Genomic DNA, 20,727 nt, shown 5'->3' with positions numbered 1-20,727 from the left:
GCACTGATGTGATTTTTGTCACTTACACGACTGTGCATGGTACAGTGCAGTTTGCCTCAGGTTGCGTGCAGAGAAGACTTGATTAATCCAGTTTGCTCTGAAACTGAGGATCTCCGGCACATCATGGGACCAAAAAAAAAAGTGTATAAATGCCCTCAGATTCTGTGTCCCCTAGCCCTGTACTCGGAATCCAATTCCCTCACCCCCACTCTCTGATCCTACTTCTCTCCAAAACCCATGCACAGACAGCAACTTTGGTATTTATAACAAGGCTTCTGGAAAATACTTCTCACTAACATCTTATTACATGTTTAACATTTTCTGATCTTGTCTTTAAAATTGTGAAGTACTAAAACTACTGAAGTAGCACAGGGTTTTATTTACAAAGCATGTGTAACCAGACAAGCAGCAACTTCCTGGTTTATGGATATTTCCATTTCAGCAGGAAATCAAACTCCTAAGAACATAAGCAATGCGTTGGGGGGAGGGGGGGGCACATGCTCCCCCAAGATTGGCTGTCGCCAAAGCTCCACTGGCTTCTGTGGGTATTTGCTGCCCCCCCCCAATCCCTCTCCCACCACTGACACTGCAGGCAGCGGCTGCAGCTGGTCCCTGCTCACCACCGCTGCCACTGCGGGCAGTCCTCACTCATTGCCATTGATAGCTGCAGGCAGTTCCTGCTCCCTGATATGGTGCCCCACCTCCCAGTCATTCAAGCCCAAGAGGCAAAGTATCTCTGGCATGCATGCACACCACCTAGGAACCCCACTTTCCACTTCAGAGTTACCTTATAAGTCCTAGTTATACATATGTCTCTATTGTTTTCATTTATCTCATTATGTTTAATTAGAAACAGAGAAGAGGTCTTTTGGTTTGGTTATTTTTGGTTGAATTTTGATATATGTATCTGCAGAGTGGAAGGACAAGCAAATCTTGGCTGGCAGCCTGCCTTCTTTTTTTGCATGTCACATTTCAGAGGAATTAAATGCAATTACCATGACATTTGTGGAGCTGGAGCTCTTCCCCTCACAGAAAGGTGCCCAGATTTTTTCCATAAGCATGTTCATTTACACACACACACCCCACCTCTCCCTCCTTTAGCAAATTAAACAACTAACCACATTCCTCCCCATGCTGCAGCCTGATTCAATTTTCCACCCAATCAGCAGAATACATTTATTTCAACAGCTCATTAACCAGTCGAACTACTATGACTAAAGTGAACAGAAAAAGAAAGAAAAACAGAAATGTGTGGTACAATGGCACTTACCTCAAACTCAAACTTAGAGCTACCAAAGTTTGTCCTCTGTTTCTGCCAGAAATTGTCTGGCTTGATTATCAGTGCAACATGAATACAACAGGGGAAAGATTCCTGTAAAATCTTCAGCAGAGGCTTTATAGAGTCCCATTTAGATCCACGCATGTCAACAATCACTGTGAATCCTCGTTTACATACTTCTTCACTGAGAAGGTAATAAGAGAAAAATTAGAAGGTGCAAACATTACGTTCCGGTCCAAATTGTGTTTTTCTAATTTTAAGTTTTTCTTAGGAGTCAGAAAAGCTATGATATACTTTTGTTCTACAAATAAGTTTTGAAGCAGTTGAACAATTATTTATAAAAGAGGGTGGTCAGTGTTGACCACAAAGAATGTTGTCAGCTGTAGGTGAACTGTCCTTTTCCATTTAAGGATTCCTCACAAAGGAACCTCAAAGTTAAGTTGACTCTAAATTGTTTTAAGGTTGTGTCTGGCTAACTGGGAAATCCTGATCTACTTGTTTCTGTGAAACGTGAAGGTTTTTTTCCCCCCTCCCCTGAAAAGGAAGATCTTATCCAACACAGGCAATTTCTCCATCACACAGTACCTATTCAGAACTTTCTGGCCTCAATTTTCAAGTGTCAGGTAACATTCCAAACACTAAAAATGAGAAACCTGTTACACTAAAACACAGAACTAGGAGTCTCTTGGACCACTGAATTGATTTCCCCGCATTTACAGAATACTGTTAGCCAAAGGAGCCAACAAAATCATAACATTTAAAACACTCACCCATACGTACAAGGAGTTTTTATGATGTGCAAAGCTGTAAAATAACTAGTTTCAGACAGAGCTGGACACAGGCATGGGTGAACCGGGCGGCCACCATGGGCCCAAACAGAAAGGGAGCCCGAAAAGGGTAATTTTTTATTATTATCCTCATTATCTCTGGCAAAGAGAGGCCTGATACTAAAAAGTTTACCCAGGGCCTCCAGGAGACTAGGTACATTGCTGGTTTCAGCTCCAGTCATCTGGTCTCTTTAGAAACAATGATGAGACAGTGGCATTCAGTGAAGAATCTGGAAACTACCATTTTCTTCTGTACACGGTATCAATTTACCTTCGATGGGCATCTGGTTAGTGTATATCCACCTGCTAAAAGCAGATCTCCCAAAACAGCAAGAAGGAGGAGAGGCTGCTGTAAATGTACAGGCAGTTATGATATGAGGGTAGAAGAGACTATTCTGGTTGGGTGCACATTTCTGCTTACACAAACTATCAGGTATGTAAATTGTGTGCACAGGGTGATGGACCTGTCAACATACTACTTTAAGTCACACTGCAGTTTTCAATGAAGATGTTGGACATTGCCACAAAAACAGGATTGCTAATGATAATGAGGAAAATGGAAATGGACATTATCATAGTCTAATAGGGATCTGAACCCTAAGTGTTTAATGCAGTCAGTTTGGTGAGGCCAGATAGATAATCTCCATCCCAGAAATCTCTGGTATAAGTCATTTCAGGTATCAAGGATTTTTTTAAAAAAAATCAACCAACACAAGTTGGGGTTGGGGGGGGGGAGCAGGGGAACAACAATATAATGACAGAAAAATAGCTAACACAACTTCAATACAAGAAAGCAGGAAGGTGACTTAGTGAGGTACTATGCCCTCAGTAAAATCTTTAAGAACAAATTTTTGAAGCACAGAAGAAAGGCATGGAGAAAAGGAACAAAATTTTTGGGAGTGGGGGAATGTTGTATTGACCAAAGTAGATCATACTGGACTCTTAACAGTTTTCCTTGAAAAGTTATTTTTGATTAAGAAACTATGATAAACCTAACTTACCAGAAAAAGCAGTAAAACTTTACCAATAAGGATTCACAATAATAAAAATGTTAAGTGAGTCAATAGTAAAAAAAAAAAAAAAAAAGTCATGCTGTGAAATCCTCTAGAACAAAACTTCTGTGATAAATTGGGCGCTCATCAATTAGAAATAACTGACGAGGAGTAAGACCTCCATGTAACAGTTGACCAATGAATCACAGAGTTGGAAGGCAGCAATTATCAAGCATGTGCCCCCTCTCTAGCTCTGTTCAAGGCATATTCTCCACTTCCTGCCCTCTGTCCTGGCTTGTGTGGCAAGATGTATCAAATTTTCTCTACCATCTTTCTGATAGACTTTCCAAAATTTGGAAATGATTGCACCAACTTACATCACTGCTTTGCTACACTAAAGAAAACTTGTTCTTTCAGCCTTTCCTCGCATCATTTGCATTTTAACTCTTCAGTCTTCATCCACATCAGTAACCTCAGATCTCCCTGCTCTTCTACATCCTTAAATGCAGCACCTCCTATTTACCATTGGATTTTGTCCTCATTCATTACCCAGTCCAATTTATCCAGACCCCTTGGATTTTCACCATGTCCTCTGAAGGATATAGGATTGTGACTGCTGAAAATTATGTTTGTGCGATAAAGGTGCTTGCTGAAAGCTCTATGAAGATTAAACTAAGTGTTTTTCTGTCATTTGTTCAGATATGAAGCTATATGTTGTTGCTAAGAGCCTAATTAAAGTCAAAGATTAATAAGGCCTTGTATGTAGTGAGGCCTACTAAATTTAGCAAAGCCTTGTAGAAGCAGAAGTAGGCCCTGTGGTGTAGTTAAAATTAACCTCATCAGAAGGCTTGTACTGCTCTTGGTCAGTCCTAAGGACAGTTTGAAGTAGGGAGAATCTAAATGACTATAAGTTATCAGAAGTTATAAATTGGCTAGCACATCTGGAAATCATTTAGAAGGAAGATGCAGCTCTGTAAAAGAAACTACTGATTCAGAGTTAGCTGGTGACCTGGATCTGGGGGCTAGTAGATCTCGAGGACCCGAAGGACTGAATACCAGGGTCCTTCCCAGTACCCCAGCGCTGATCAAGGATGCCTGACTTCGCTGAGCTTTGCAGAAGAGAAACTTGTCATACATCAGGCATCAGAGGGGACTGCCAAGAAGTTGGCGACATGAATTATTATTGTCTGTCATTGTAGTATTATCATTTACGCATAGTTGTGTGTTTGTTAAGTCAATAAACTTTTCTTACCTTTCTACCCCCCGACCACACTCTCAATCCCGAACCCTCTGCAGGCTGCTGGGACATACAATCTCTTCCAGATTTGTTTCACCCTCAATTTTGATTAGTACTCTCCATTCCCTTGTTCAGATTATGAATGGGTTAAACAACACAAGACTTGGAAGAGACCTCTCTGGAACCCAACTTGAACCACCCTGCCAGTTTGACATTGGTCCATTTACACTATCTATGCACAGTTATTGATCCAATTATGTGTCTACTGAATGCCAGTCCCATCTACCTCATATTTCTCTACTGAAGTCCAATACATTAATAGTCCACTGCTCTGCCCTTATCCAAAGTAGTTACATTTTCCAAGAAACTAAATGTTGGTTTAACAATAATTCTCCACATTGACTGCTAGTAATATCTTTGTTACTCCCAACACTAACAAATTTATTATTTTTAACTTATTTAGTCATTTAACTTCCCAGGTATTGAACTCAGGCTGACTAGCTTAATTTCCAAGGATTCCTCTCTTGCTCAAGATGAGCACAAAAATGGACACTCTGGTCCTCTGTCATTTCACTCATTGATCCACAGTTTGCAAGTATTGCCAGTCCTCTAGGATTTTTTAGCACTCTGACAGTGAAGATCACCAGACCCCAAAACTTAATAAAATAGTCTGAAATTGACATGTTCTTTACTGAACTAGAGTCCCTGCCCCCTTTTTTCCCTCTGTATTAAATTTTGGTAGTCATCTGATGGCAGTTCTATTGTAAGAGAAAAGTAAAGTAGGCATTGGGAAGCTCCACCTTCCTTCCGTCTTCCATTAAAATTAGTCCTCCCACCGCAGCAGACCCATAGGCCTCCCTAGTCTCTTTTTCTCTCAATGAAAATCTACCCTTTAGAAGTCCAGTGTACCATTTTTTTCTCCTTAAAATACTTAATTCTGATTATCATCATGTCTGCAATCAGTTTATCCTTTTGAGAGACCAAAACTCCCTTATCTAGCATGGTACAAAATTCACCTCAAAGATTTACTCTCCAGCCAGGGGGTGATAGAAAACTGCTCTTTTTCTCTTCCTAGCCACAGAACCAGTCAATGAGGTAGCCTGCTAATGCACTACCACAGACAGACCAACAGTGACAGTGTGTATCCAAAGCCTAATTGAGGCAGTCCCCTCATCTCATGCAAACAATCTTCTTATTTGCTTGCTCATAAAGAAACAGATAAGGGTACATCAGTTATCCAAACCAAGTATAGCTGTATCAGACAGAGCTCTACTTCTAGGGTATATGGTAGTGCACTGCAGCAACCAAATGAAGTGGGATTTTTCATGCATGTCTGAACTACTTCAGGAAGAACTGCATGGAGGAGCAGTAGCAACCAATGTCCTCCCTGTCAAGCATCCCATTCAGTAAGCTCTCTAATGCTAAACACCTTGGGCCCAAACACTGCTTGCCACTCATCTCTCTATCTGAGTATGAACTCTGCACGTAGACAAGATGAACCCATGAGGTAAGCCAACTCATGGCTTCTTAAATGGTTAAGGTGTATCTTAAGGTAAAGGGCAGGGAAGGAATGGCATTGGAAGCCTGGGTAACCCTTCTTACAGCAATTAAGGTGGTCCAAGAACTGCATGTTGCTAAAGCAGGTTCACTATGACATATCTGGGTATATTATGAGACCAAACCATTCAATGTACAGCAATGTCACCTATATAAAATCCAAGCCTATATAAAGGTTTGAATTAAAGAACTCTGCCAACCCTGTATCAACAATGGATGACGACTTTGATTGGTGTCCAAGTTCAGGACCTAAAAGGTTCCTAGGTACCTATGGCTTTCATTAGCCTTACCATCATCTGATCATCTAGAGGTGCAAAACAGAGACATACATAGCCATCATAATCAGAGAAGGAAACTTATTTATATAACAAAGCAGGCAAACAAGTTGGTGCTTGAGTGTTGACTTTCTACCTGCCCTGCAGAAAGATGACAGGCTATTTTTAGGATTTTTATCTACATATCTAAATCAACACTCGGTGCCTATGTCATGAACAGTCTTTCATGCCTTCCCACACAACCTCTGTGGCTATTTTGGCCTCAATGGGCAAATATTGCACTGAATTAGGATTTAGGGTGTTGAGTGCCCTGTGCTAACAAAAACTAGCATGGAAATGATGAACAACTACTTGCAACACCTAGTATTTTTCAAGAAAAATAATTTTCTTCCTAGTTTTCAAAGAAGATTCCCTCTTATGATATTGGAAGGTATTTTTTCTTGTGCTGTAGCCTAAAAAGTGAGACCCTTGACATTGCATGCAGGTTTGAGCATTTCCAAAGTAGGCTGAAGTTTCTGCCAACAGCACTGAGAACCAGTTACTGAAGTTCTTCAGAACTGTAACAAACCACCATATGCAGTAGTCAACACAGCTGAATATCATGCACTAGATATGCCCCTTTATCAGTTTTACTGGAACCTTTCTTAGGGGCCACATTTCTCATAAAAAGAAACAAAAAAAAAACAAAACTGGTGTGCATGGTTTTCTTCTAGGTTGCTTCAGACATGTTAGGGGAAAAGGGACTAGAACTGGCAGTGACATTCCTTACTGGAATTCTTCGTTCTGACAAAATGCCGCAAATTTGGAAAGGGGCAGGGGGAGGAAAAAAACCCCCCAAAAACAGTTATGGCCTGTAATGGAGCCTCACAGGCCTTAAAGGGGGCTCCTCCAGCCCCAGTACCCCCGCCACAGTCTCTGGGCTTAAATACAGGCTCCTGCTGTTACGGCATCACAGCTAGGAGCTGCTGTCATTACCTTCCTGGATGACTCCCAGGAAGCCTCTGCAGTCCATTATAAACAAAAATGCAAACATATGGCAGGGGTATTCCACACACCTGGCCTCTGCTGCTCTCCGGTGCAAGGTTTTCCTTCTCATTACTGCTTGTGCCCTTCTGGGCTCTCTGCCCTGTACTCCAAGCCTATCAATGCTGGTTTCTGGTCCCCAGCTGTAGCTCATCTGTCCTGTATTGAGGGGAGACACCTGGGCTGAGTTAACATCAAGTGACTCCTTTCCTGAGGTTAGAAACAGCCTGGGCTGTTCCAGCCCCATCCTAGTGTTTTCAAATAGGACTTTCCCTTTCCACAGGTTCTATTTCTCAGTTGGAGTCTTAAGGGGGCCAGACCATCTCTGTGTTCTCCTGGGGCTTTCTGCAACAGGCTTTCCCTGCTGAGATAATTCTCCCTTCCACTTGAGAGTGCTCCCAGGCCTGTCTAGGGGCTTCTTCTGTTTTCTGCCTCTGAGCAGGCTCTGCAGTTGCCCTGTTTCAACCACTCCTGTGGCCTGCCCTTTTACTGTTGGGCCACTTGACTTCCAGATACTAACGAGAAAGGAGTGAGCATAGATTTCCCTCCTCCTACTCCCCCTACTCTTCTACAGAGTTCAAGGGGAAAAAAAGCCAAACTGTATCCCAAGACATGAACATGTAATTTTAACCATCTGGAACTGAAAACACTTTTGCATTTGCAAACATATCCATGTTACTTTAAGTCAACTATTGACAGAAGTTAAACCTACCCAAACCATGCTGTATTTTCTCACATACCGCACATACATTTTCCTCCGAAATCAGGCCCCCAAAATTGGGATGCGTGTAATAATCAGAGAAGGTGATTTTCTGCCTCAGACAGAAGCACCCAGCTTTGATTTCTGCTCTACTGGGTAGCAGCTGTTGCATTATTATTCCAGAGACTGAGGGAGTCTACTGACTTACTGCCTCATTGTTCTTCACTTCAGAGGTATTAACAACCCTCTCTCCTTTTAAAATGATCTTGCTGTTTCTAATGCTAAACGTTCTTAGGGCGATTTTGCTGTTTGCTAGATGCTCCTGGTCTCCCTCCTCCTATTTCACAGCTGTAATGGGGCTCTCAGGACTGGTCTGTCATTGGCCCATCCACCTGTTTCTGGGCCAACCGCCTGCCTCCTCTCCTGCCATGCCTTGAGGATACATAATTATAGTGTTAATTAGGTGGGGGGCTGCCCATTCTTGCCCCAATGCCAGGAGATGCCATCTGCAGCTCTGTTCCTCCCCTCCACCACAGCCCAAGCCTCACAGATGGCATCCAGGTGACAATGCTTCCAGCCAACAGCCAGACTTGTTGTCAGGCCTCAGACATGCACACAATCATACTGCTCTCCTCTCACTAGGGTCTCTCACACACCACTCCCTCTGACAGGGTCTCTTTCACATGTCAACAACTTGTACCACCTTGCTCCCTCACACAGTGGGCCTCTTCAGCCATAGGCTTTATCTAGTTAGTACCTTGGGTGGCAGACGTACCATCTTTTGGGCCTCTCCCACAACTCTCACCCAGGTAGTGGCCAGCCAATTACCTGACCAGGTCCAAGCTTGCCCTGGCCCTTCCCGGGGCAACTCTATACACTCTCACACACACACACACATACTGGGCTCCCAGCCCTCTGGTTTCCCCCTCACTTGGGCTCATCTCTGCCCCCTCACTGGGGCCGCCCCCTCACTGAGGCTCCTCATCTTCACCCCCTTACTGGGGCCACAGGGCTTCTCTCCACGGTGGGGGCTCACGTGGTCGTAGCCATGCCTGGTCCCCTTGTACCTACAGTATTATGGGGGCTAGGGGTTAAGGTACCTTGATCCGCCTTTCCAGAGTGGTAACAGGCCTGGTATTTCCTGGGGGCTCCCACAGCACTGGGAGCCCCACCAGGCCACCCATCCCCAGCAGGGTGAAATTTTAGGTCATGCCCAGGACCAGAAGCCTCCAAACCATGCCCTTAAGTTCCTGCCTTACCTCCAGAGTTGTTCCTACTGCAGCTCAGCTAGGCAATATTACTGCTTGGCTAGCAGCAACAGACAGCAGCCTTTATGTACTAGGTTCTCAGAATGGCTGCCACCATTAGGCACCTGCTGGATGCGTGATCCAGCCCTTAAAGTGCCAGGCAAGTGCCCCGCCACAACAGCCTTGGAAACTCTTTAGCTCTTTTCAAAATCATAGATTTACCTATGGAAACCACTCCAGCAGCAACTAAGGTTTCAGCTTTAGTTAAGCAGAAACTGGGAAAATGAGTCAGCCGAAGATTGGGCTCTGTCCCTGTTCCTTGCAGCCATAACACTGGAAAAAAAATGTTCTTCTTCATTCTGCCTTTCAAAAAACAAGGTGCGTGTTACATCCAGGGTACTAACGCACTTGTGGTCTCAAAAGATTATCTGAAATATGAAAAGGTTTATAAATTTAACACTAGGTTCAGTCTCTTCCAACTCAAGTTCTTTTAAGGACAGGTGAGCTCAAAGTTGATACCCAATGAATTTATTCTAAGTAGTGAAGAACCAGATCAGAAAAATCACGCATTAAGTGACTAACCCAAAACAAAGGCCACACATACTGCTATAAAATTTTTCGGTTTTGTCAAAATTTTGTCAAAGCACTTTGGAAAATTTAGAGCAAAGCACTTTCACTCAGAAGAGGGGGAAAAAACCTGGCAGAGACAGGCAAGGTAAAACATGAAACAAGAAAGATGCTGTGACACTTAGAAGCACATATATGAGTAAGACCACTTCTATTAGACCAACTAAAAATAAAAATAGTAGGAAAAATTCTTCTTTGCAAGTTTTCAGGTACAAACACCCTTTGTCAGGCTGAGGAAGTCTCTGCAGTTGGTCTGTGCTCTTCCTTGATAGAACCGAATGGAAGCCAGAGGCCAGTATATGAGAGTGCTTGTCAGTGGAAATGCAAATCGAGACGGTCAATTGGTGAGAAACAGAACCTTGCTTACCTATGCCCTTAGACCGACACGGCTAGAATGTATGCCCTCGAGTAAGCTACTTAATTTCTACTGTCTTATACGTAACAGTTTTTCTGCAAAAACACATTAAGTAACTAACATCTATTACACACCTCTACTTTTTTTGGTTTGCATCAATGCCTAAAGCAGCTCTGATTAAAACAGCTCTTTTAAACTACATGGGAAGCTTATAGGGGACTACAAGGCCAAAAGCAGGCATATAAAAATACCACAAACCTATGGAGACTTCCTGGGAGACACAGAAGCTACTTATTGGCATGACACTGCCTTTCTTTGGCTACTATATCCTAATGGGTCTTGCCAAGGAGATGGAAATGTAGCTAGTGTGTGTGAGTATTTGCATGCATGTACACACACACACACACACACACACACACACCTCGCAGTGGACAAAACTCTAACCTTGACTACTACATTGACTGCTTCAAAGAATGAACAATGAAATAATCAACAACACCTACCACCATAACAACCTCTCTCTACCAGAGAGAAAGGCCATAGAATCTCTAAGATCTAACCACCAAATAGTAATAAAACCAGCAGATAAAGAAGGAGCCATAATCATCCTAAACCAGGAAGACTACATAAAGGAAACCAACAGACAACTCTCTGACACCACCTACTACAAAAGATCCTATGCCCCTTTTCACCACGATACTCAAAAATACCATCAAAATCATTTCCATCAGAACTACAAGAAAAAACTACAGGCCTTGATCCCCCCACTACCCAACCCCAGGACTTTTTACATGCTCCCTAAAATCTACAAACAAGGGAACCCTGGCACACCTATCATATCCAGCCATGGGACCCTAACTGAGGAAATATCAGGTTTCATCGAATCAATCCTAAAACATAAAGAGCAAGTTTTGTCCAAGACTTTCTCTGGAAACTTAAAAGCATAGACCACCTGCCCAGTAACACCCTCCTAGCCACCATGGATGTTATCACCTTAGATAACAACATCCCACATCAGGATGGCATACAAGCCTACCTTACATACCTATGAGACCAAGATGACAACTCAAGAGTACAAACCCAAAGATATTGCTGACCTTATACACTACATCCTCACACACAACAATTTCACTTTTAATAACCAACACTTCCTCCAGACCATGAGCACAACTATGGGCACCAACTTGGCCCCACAGCATGCCAACCTTTTTATAAGCCACCTGGAAGAGGAATTCCTCAAGAACTCCACCATCAAACCCTTCCTATACTTAAGATATATTGATGACATCTTCATCATTGGGACTGAAAATCTGCAATTTCTGACTGAGTTCCATCAGAAATTCAACAATCATCATCCCGCCATTTGACTATCTCCTTAATATTCCAGCACCAACATCTCCTTTTTAGACATGATGATCAGTATACCGAATGGTAAAATACAGACCACATTATATAAGAAACCCACAGACCAACATACATATCTGGACAGAAACAGCAATCACCCTAAACACACCAAGAAAGCTGTGATATACAGCTAAGCCCTCAGATACTACTGAATCCGCACTGAGGAACACCCAGGATTGCCACCTCACTAATCTTAAAAAGGCTTTCACCTCTCCTCCAGAGAGACAGATCACACGTTTGAAAGAGCCACACAGATACCACATGAAGAATTGTTGCAGTACAAAAGAAAACCCCCCATGAATCGCACATGACTGGTTATGACATATCACCCCTCCCTTGAACCCATACAGAAAATCCTCAAACATTTGCAACCCATACTAGGAGATCCTATTCTTAAAGAGATTTTCCCAGAACCATCCATCCTAGCCTTCAAACAAGTACCGAACCTCACTAACCTCATCACCAGAAGCAAACTTCCTAAGGCCCAGAACACACTAAACAGATCCAGACCATGCCATGACAAGAAATGCAAAACCTGCCAACACATCTACACCACCCCTAGAATTACTACACCTCACAGCAGAACCATCAGCATTCCTGGATCTTACAGTTGCACTTCCAGAAATGTAATACATCTCAGCCATTGCATCAAATGCCCTGATGGAAAATACGTAGGAGAGACCAAACAATAACCATGCACTAAAATGAATGCATGCTGGAAATCTAGCAAAGAATACCCAATTACCTGTGGGGGGCACATTTCTTGCAAGAAAACCACTCTCTCCCCAATCTCTCAGTTCTAATCCTCAAAGGAAACTTACAAACACTTCTCTGAGACAAGCCTATGAACTTCATTTCATCAACCTCCTGGGTACAAAAAAAATCATGGACTAAATATAGCCATTGGATTTATGCCACATTATTACCTGCCTGACATCTGACTCCCTAGGTACCTCTCCACTATTAAACTGCTATATTCATCCCCCTTTTCTCTCCTCCACACCCAGCCTCTCTTTCACCCACTGACTCCTCAATTTATATCTTCACTGACTGCCTGTCTTGCATGCATACCAACCTCTGGCTTCTTTACTAGTCATTCCATCCAGGAAGAGCACACACCAACTGTACAGGCTTCTACAGCCTGATGAAGGGTTTTTAAACCCAAAAGCTTGCTAATTTTTTTTTCCAACTACTTAAATTGGTATTATAAAAGATATCAGATTCACCCATAGAACCCTGTCTATCTATACACACACGCACACAGTGGGCATATCTACACGTGCGTTTTAATGCATATTAAAGCATCGCAGAAACTGTGCTCTTTTGCTAATGCATATTAAAATAGGCTAATGCACATCTTTCTAGTACTTCATAATGAAGGTACGAGTTTTAATGTACATTACCTAAAGTGCATTAATGAATGTGTAGGCACACACAATATGTATTATTTTACGCTACTACAATTAGCCACTTGGCGGCCATAGGCAGCCAAATATGCTAAACCACTAGGCCTGTGAGAAGTGGCCAGTATTCAATTCAGATTCTGGCAATTTGGGGGAAAGTGATTCAGAACACTGTCCCAAATCAATTCAGCCGAACTGGATTCAAAAGATTCAGCAGCGATTCGGCAATAGACTATAATGGGGAATCACTAAAATGCTTAACTTTGTCTCTTTTTTTTTTTTTTGCAGAACTGGATGAAAACATGCTCTTAGATGGTAGCCCCTTCTGAGGGCATGAAGCCTGCTAAGTTTCAAGGAGACAGGAGCAGGGATTTCTGGGAAACTGCACCTCAAACTGTTGAAAGTAAAACTTGTATGGTGTGTGCATGTTAACTGGATTTCTGGTTATAGCCGTATTGATCTAAGGAATAGGCAGGCAAGGTTTTTTGAGTAGATGTGATATCTTTTGTTAGACAAACTAAATAGTTGGAGATGTATATCTTGGCAAGCTTCCTATTTTTAAAAACCTTAGTCAGGCTGAGGAAGCATCTGCAGTTGGTGTGTGTGCTCTTCTCGGATGGAATGAATAATAAGGAAGCCAGAGGCTGGGCTGATATGCAAGAAAGCCAGTCAGTGAAGACATCAGTTACCAGGGGGTGAGAGACGGGCTCGGGAGGGGCAGGAGGCAGGAGAGGGGGTTGTAGCAGCCAGGTAAAAGTAGAGAGATACTTGGGGAGGCAGATGTCAGGCAGGTTATAGTGTGTCATAAATCCAGTATCTATATTGAGTCCATGACTTTTTATATCCAGTAGATTTATGACGTGAAGTCTGTAGGCTCATCTACAAAAGCTGTTTTGTAAATTCAAACAAGCACCATACCTCACTAACCTCATCACCAGAAGCAAACTTCCTACAGCCCAAAGCACACTGAATGGATCCAGACCATGCCATGACAAGAAATGCAAAACCTGCCAACATATCTCCAGTACCCTCTGTGACAACTAAAAATTATGTCTGTGCAATAAAGATGCTTGCTGAAGGCTCTGTGAAGATTAGACCAAGTGTTTTTCTGTCATTTGTTCAGATACTAAGCTATATGTTGTTGCTAATTAAAGTAAAAGATGTAAGGCCTTGTATGAAGTAAGGCCTAGTAGATTTAACAAAGCCTTGAAGTAGTAAGGCCCTGTGGCGTAGTAAAAATTAACGTTATCAAAAGAATGCAAGGCTTGTACTGCTATTAGTCAGCCTAAGGACATTTTGAAGTAGGAAGAATCTGGATGGCTGTAAGTTATCAGCATAGCTCAGAAGTTATAAATTGGCTGGAACATCCAGAAATCATTTAGAAAGAAGATGCATCTCTGTAAAAGAAGCTCCTGATTTAAGATTAGCTGCTGGCCTGGATTTGGTGGGCCCGTGGATCTTGAGGAGCCCAAAGACTGAATACTAGGGTCCTTCCCAGTACCCCTCCGACAGTGCTGATCGGGGACGCCTAACTTCACTGAACTTTGTGGAAAGAGAAACTTGTCATACATTAGGTATCAGAGGGGACTGCCAATAAGTTGCCAATGCAAATTATTATGGTCACCATTCCCAGATCTTACAGCGGCACCTCCAGAATTGTTATACATCTCATCCAGTGTGCCAAATGTCTTGATGGAAAATACGCGGGAAAGACCGAACAACAACTGCATACCAGAATGAATGCAACACAGGACATCCAATTACCAGCAGGGACACATTTCACACAAGGAAACCACTCCCTCTCCAATCACCCAGTCCTGATCCTCAAAGGGAATTTACAAAACTCCCTTTTGTAGACAAGTCTACAAAGTTCACTTCATAAATCTACTGGATATAAAAATATCATGGACTCAACACAGACATTGGACTGATGACACACTATAACTTTCCTGACATCTGACTCCCAAGGTACCTCTACACTTTTACCTGGCTGCTACATCCCCCTTCCCGCCACTCCACCTCTCACCCCCTGATGTCTCACTTTACATCTTCACTTACTGCCTGTCTTACATGCATACCAGCCCAGCCTCTCGCTTCTTTACTATTAATTCCATCCAGGAAGAGCACAGACCAACTGCAAAGTCTTCCTCATCCTGATTAAGGGTTTTTAAACCCAAAAGCTAGCCAAGGTATATTTCTCCAACTATTCAGTTGGTCTAATATAAGATATGAGATTGACCCAAAGAACCTTGTCTGCCTTGTGTCAGTTAACGCAGAGCAGGATGAATGCATCAGGGATGGTAGCTTGAAACAGGGGGTTGGTCAGATCTTGGCCTGCCCACCTGTTTCTGGGCCAATTGCCCTCCTCTCTTTCACCTGCCAGACCTTGATGGAAAACTGTTTCAGATGTTACCTAGGTGGGAGACTGCCCATTTAGGCCCCTGATGTCTAGGGGTGACATCCATTCTTCAGCTCCGTACCTCCCCTACACTGCAGCCCATGCCTCACAGATGGCATCGCAGGCAGCTACGCTCACCTGGACCCTCACAACTCCACTGCAACCAGTAAACCTCAGGCCTCTCAAAGATCTTACAGGTCTGGGCTTTCCCCAGCCAGGATTGTGTGCGCGTGTGATGGCTAGAGGTTTTCAGGCAGCCCTTACCTGTCTTTCAACGGGGAAGTCCTTGGTCCTGGCATTTCCTGGGGCTGCCACACCACCAGCAATCCCAGTAGGCCTCCCTACCCTAGCAGGATGCAGTTTTAGGTCATGCCCAGGACCTGGGGCTTCCTCCTTCTCTGTAGCCCCAGCCCACACCTCCAAGTTCGTCCTGGCATGGGAGCTCACCACCGAGATGTTCTTCCACTGCTGCTGGTAAAAAAACTGTTGCCTCCAGATTTGAGAGTAGGGCATTTAAATGGTTATCAAAGCAAATAAAAAAACCAAATAGGTGCAGAGTGAAGAGGGTGGCACTCACTCCATCTGCAGGTGGAGCTTGGGGAATCCCAACAGTGAAAGGTTCACCTTGAGGAACACTAGCTGCTCCACCAAACCAGGATCCAAGGAGGTGCAGTGGGGCGTCACAACATCCCCAGCAATGATGAACTCTCTCTCACTTGGAACACTTGTCAGTGGACAGGACAGGTATTCCTGGGCAACTGTGGCCAGCTCCTACCACATCTGGCTGCAGGTTGCCCAATAGGCCAAGGGGTTGCAATCCAGCAGTTACATGTCCTCAGTGAGACAGATAGCCACCGAAGCCTCTATGTACCTGCCTGAGGCTGGGGTCTGGTGCCTCTGCACCCGACCACTGGCCCACATTGGCAGTGGCTATCGTGTTTGGGGGGAGGGCAGTAGAATGTAGCTCTCCTCCTATACTCTCTAGCCCCTTTCCCTCCTCTGCCAGAAGACCTGGCACCTGCCTTTCCAGTACGCTTCATAATGTTTGCTGTGCTGGAAAATGTGTGTGTGTTTGTATGTTTGTAATATATCTTCTATCTGTAATATATTGGAAAGGTGCATCCAATCCTTTCCAAGAAGAAAGACTAGCAAGGGGCTGACTAGGAAGCCAGCCACTGCAGCCAGTATATTTCACATGCTGTTGCTTCTAGACAGACATCTCACAAAGGAAGAGAAAGGAGTCACATAGATCTTTATATGCTGTTTCTACATCCCTCCCCCAGAGCACTGTGACTGGAAGGGTACTGAGAGAAAGATCACAGTCACTGGCCAGCTACAGATGTCAATATGAGAACAGTCTTTCCCCTCCTCCCCCTCTCCCTCTTCTTAGTTTCTGTTTCCCCACAAGACCACCTTTTTTACAAATCACTGAATCTTTTCCAAATCAATTCAGAGCTTTTAATGGGTCTCCTGACTCGATATGGATTTGATGATTGGGCCACCAAATCAGGGTGAATCTTCTCTGATTTGAATTGACAACTGACGTTTCATACACCCCTATAAACCAGCCTTATGGCTGCTTCAACTTACAGTAGAGGCAAAACCCCACCTAGATCAATAATAAGAGGCACAAAGCCATCCTTGCTCAGGTGTAAATACCATAATACTTCAAGGAACATTCTTTCAAATTTTCGTTATTAAAAGTAGTCACTGGGCCACCTGAGCATAGACAGACCACTGAGTAAAAGACATAACCTTCAGGATATAGTGGCAGAACAGTTTAACTCCAGAGACATGAGTTCAAGTCCTACTCTGGAACTGTGCCAAAGGCTGTCCCCAGTCAACTAAGCAGTAAATAGATCACTCAGGCTGAGAAGTCCAAGGAAACCCAAGACATTACGCCAGCCATGTCACTCCCTTCTGTCATACTGACTGCAAAAACTGATGTTCCTTAACCATGCTGGTCCAGTGGGCTGGAGACTCAGGTAAGTCTCGCACTTTCTTTAGGAAGGTGAAGAAAGGCCTCATGCAGGTGCTATGACTTCTGACTGTCTGATTCCCCAGCCCAAATATAAATGGATTCATAAACACCTGGGTTGACATGTAGCCCAAGTCCAAAGCAAAGCAAATATTGACACTAGAGAGAGTAAAACCATTTTCTGAGCTTAACTTGTGTCCAGCTGATGCACAGCAGTTCATATACCAAATCCCTCCACAAGTTGAAAAATAGCTTATGCAGGTCTTGTTTAGAGTAGCATGAGGACATTAAGCAGCAAATCTTGCTTTTATTATTGCTTTCTGCCTTAGCCTCTAACTGTACACCAGGTAGAACTTTCAGTCCATCATGTGAAAGCTCAGCCAGACATCAGCCCTTACCTAGGTATACAAGCTAGGTATGAAATTAGTCTCCTAAGGTCCTCTTGCCGTATTCTATCATGGTTACTGCGAGCTGGAAAGGTTAGAATGGGGCCTCCACGCTTGTCTCTGCCACCTGAAAGAAAAAAACAACTGTTTTAAGTGCCAGGAGTGAACAACAGTGCATTAACAACTGCCCTGAAGAATTTACCTTGGGACTCCCTTAAGAACAGATCTCATTCTGTAGCATACAAATGCACTTGCAGAAGACAAAATGCAATTTCCAACCCAGTACAAACAGGACAACACAACTATGGATTCACTAGCCCATTTTGAAATAGAAAACAACCACCCCCGGGTCAGGATTGTCAACTTCACGCAACAGCTTTATTTATACCATTATAGGCCAATAACGCATTTGATCTACTGACCAACTGGGTATACCTGTCAGGTTTGCACTTCTGTTCAAAGATAATGAACCAAATGAATTAATTTTGTATTTCAATAACTTAAGTTGGTACCAGAAGCTAGCAGCTCCATTTAATAATTTAAATGAGCAATTTCACTGATTTTTTAATTAATTAATTTATGGGACATGGGGGGGGGGAGAGGAGTTATGGTCCTAGTTTCTGAAGCAAAAAGATATTTATCACATAACTGAAGCCTAGACCAAACCTACAGTTTAATTTCTCCAGCTAGACAAAGCAGCAATACCTGCCTGAAGTAACACTGCTGCCTCTAAACATGCACCAGCCTTAAAATTGAGCATATACAAAGCTTAACACTTATTTTACATACTGTATATAACAGCTTCATTGCTTTAGCTCATAAAACACAGTGACTCATGGCTAAGATCAGCAACTAACAGTTCTTTACATTTCTTAGACTGCTGCTAACAAGACTAAGATTTGTAACCTTGGGTCTTGAGTCCAGAGTGGGCGCACATGTGTCTCCAGCACAAGTGGGCCCCCTGTACTCACCAGCAACAGCGGCGGCAGAGGCAGAGGCAGCGGATCCTCTGAAGCTAAGTGGGACAGAGAAGCCAGCACAGCTGTAGAGGATCCGGAGGGGGAACCCCTCGGATCCCTCTTAACTGAGCCAGCAGGGAGCCGCGTGCCTGAGCTGCGCGCAAGCAGAGGCGTGCCGGCATTCGCAGTAGACAAGTGTAAGGAGTAAGCCAGGAGGTAGTCTCCAGCAGGAGAGAGGGAAGGACTCAGAGCTCCATGGGCACAGGAAGGATGCAGCGAGCTTGCCCTGGTGGTGTCACCTGCCCTGGGCTCCTCTGATGCCTCCTCTCAGATGGAGCCCATGGTGGGGTCGGCAGCACCCAGCCACCCTGTCTGTGGGGGCTGCTTGGCAGGGGTCCTGTGGTCGGGGATGGGAGAGGGGTCTGGGGCCTCCCTCCCTTGTCCCTCTTGTAACCACCTGCGGGCCCTGGAGGAGCAGGTGAGGGAGCTCCAGGCCAAGGTGAGCAGGCTGCGGGGGGATCAGGGTTGCAGACGATGAAATTGACGGTTATTTCCATTCTCTGCAGGGTCAGAAATCAACTGGAGAAGCCCCCCAAGTAGGATGCACTGCAAAGGCATGTCAGAACAAGGCCTGCCCAGGCTAGTGCAGTGTCAGCTCCTCAGGTAAAACTGGGGAACAGATGCAAGGTCCTGGCAAGCCTTGGGGGAGGGGGCTGATGCAGATGCCTCTGGAGGAGACTGAGCCACTCCAGGCAATGCACGGACTGAGCAAGGACAGAATGCCAAGAAAAGGAGACACAAGAGTCCTTGTCATTGGAGATTCCATCCTGAGGGGAACAGAGGGACCCATCTGTCGCCCCAATCCCATGGCACACGAGGTCCGCTGCCTGACTGGGGCCCAGATTCGGGGATGTCACAGAGATGATCCCAAACCTCATCTAAACCTCTGACCAGTACCCCATGGTCCTGATACAGGTGGGAATGAATGATGTGACCAAGAGCAGTCCCGACTGCATCATGAAGGACTACTACAAGGCTCTGGGGGCCAAGCTCAAGGAGACAGGGGCACAGGTGGTATTCTCCTCTATTCTCCTGGTGAGTAGACACGGACAGTGCCATGAGGCCTGCATTGGTGAAGTCAACCTGCGGCTTCAGAGCTGGGCTTTGGGTTCTTTGACAATGACCCACATTTCCACACAGGGGGCATGCTTGGGTGGGATTGGATTCATCTTTCTCCAAAAGGTAAACATATCTTTTCTTCCAGGTTGCCTAACCTCATACTAGTCTCACTGGGGGATGGGGCCACAGAGGCATAGGAGGACACTTCACCATCAAGTCAGATGTCGAGCACAGGAAGTACCCAGGTAAGTGACAGGGGCCACAACAGGCTTAGGAACAAACACCCACAGGATCTCTTAAATGCCTCTACACTAACACTGGAAGTATGGGGAATAAGCAGGAGGAGCTCATCCTCCTGCTAGCTATCATAAATCCAGACACAGTAGGGCTCACAGAAACCTGGTGGAATTCTACCTATGATTGGGCAGTAAATATTAAGGGCTACAGGCTGTACAGATGGGACAGAGCAGGGAGAAAAGGGGGGGGGGTAGTGCACTACGTCAAGGAGCAATACACATCCTCAGTGAGCAAGGTGGGGTCAGAAGAGGGGCTGACTGAGGTGCTCTGGGTAAGAATACAAGGGGGTCATGGGAAAAGGGACTTAATAGTGGGTGTCTGTTACAGACTGCCTAACCAGGAGGAAGAGCTGGACTGGGAATTTTTAGGACACCTCGCAAAGGCTGTCAAGTCAAGAGATGTGGTAGTTATGGGTGACCTGAACTACCCAAACATCTGCTGGGAAGAGCAGTCAGCTAGGTTTGACCGCTCACGTAGATTCCGAGCCCAGATACAGGACCTCCACCTAACTCAGGAGGTGCACAGTCCCACCAGGAGAAATGCCCTGCTGGACCTTGTCCTTGGTAGAGGCAATGACCTGGTGAGGGAATTACGGGTTCTTGGCCACCTGGGCAATAGTAATCATAGCCTGCCAGAATTCACTATCCAGCACAGGGTGTCAAGG

The 20,727-nt window shown here is 44.5% G+C and overlaps 1 protein-coding gene and 1 pseudogene across 4 annotated transcripts in view; one reads left to right on the top strand and one right to left on the bottom strand.

The window, feature by feature from the left end:
• TRIO (trio Rho guanine nucleotide exchange factor) overlaps positions 1-20,727 on the bottom strand; it is a 394,215-nt gene that overhangs the window by 248,508 nt on the left and 124,980 nt on the right. For all 4 annotated transcript variants that reach the window (XR_016442705.1, XM_090049848.1, XM_090049849.1 and 1 more), the window contains 2 exons: positions 17,701-17,815; positions 1,271-1,463 (listed from right to left, as the gene is read on the bottom strand). Coding sequence is in view for 3 of the 4 variants with exons in the window: in XM_090049848.1 (XP_089905974.1) it covers positions 1,271-1,463; positions 17,701-17,815 (308 nt within the window). In the remaining variant the exon portion in view is untranslated. The remainder of the gene's footprint in view (positions 1-1,270; positions 1,464-17,700; positions 17,816-20,727) is intronic.
• LOC149864411 (uncharacterized) lies at positions 11,099-12,326 on the top strand (annotated as a pseudogene).

This window comes from Crocodylus siamensis, chromosome 5, assembly GCF_052110815.1.
Source record: "Crocodylus siamensis isolate JL-2025a chromosome 5, ASM5211081v1, whole genome shotgun sequence".
NCBI classification, from domain to species: Eukaryota; Metazoa; Chordata; order Crocodylia; family Crocodylidae; genus Crocodylus; species Crocodylus siamensis.
This window is presented reverse-complemented; position numbering and strand designations above follow the sequence as displayed.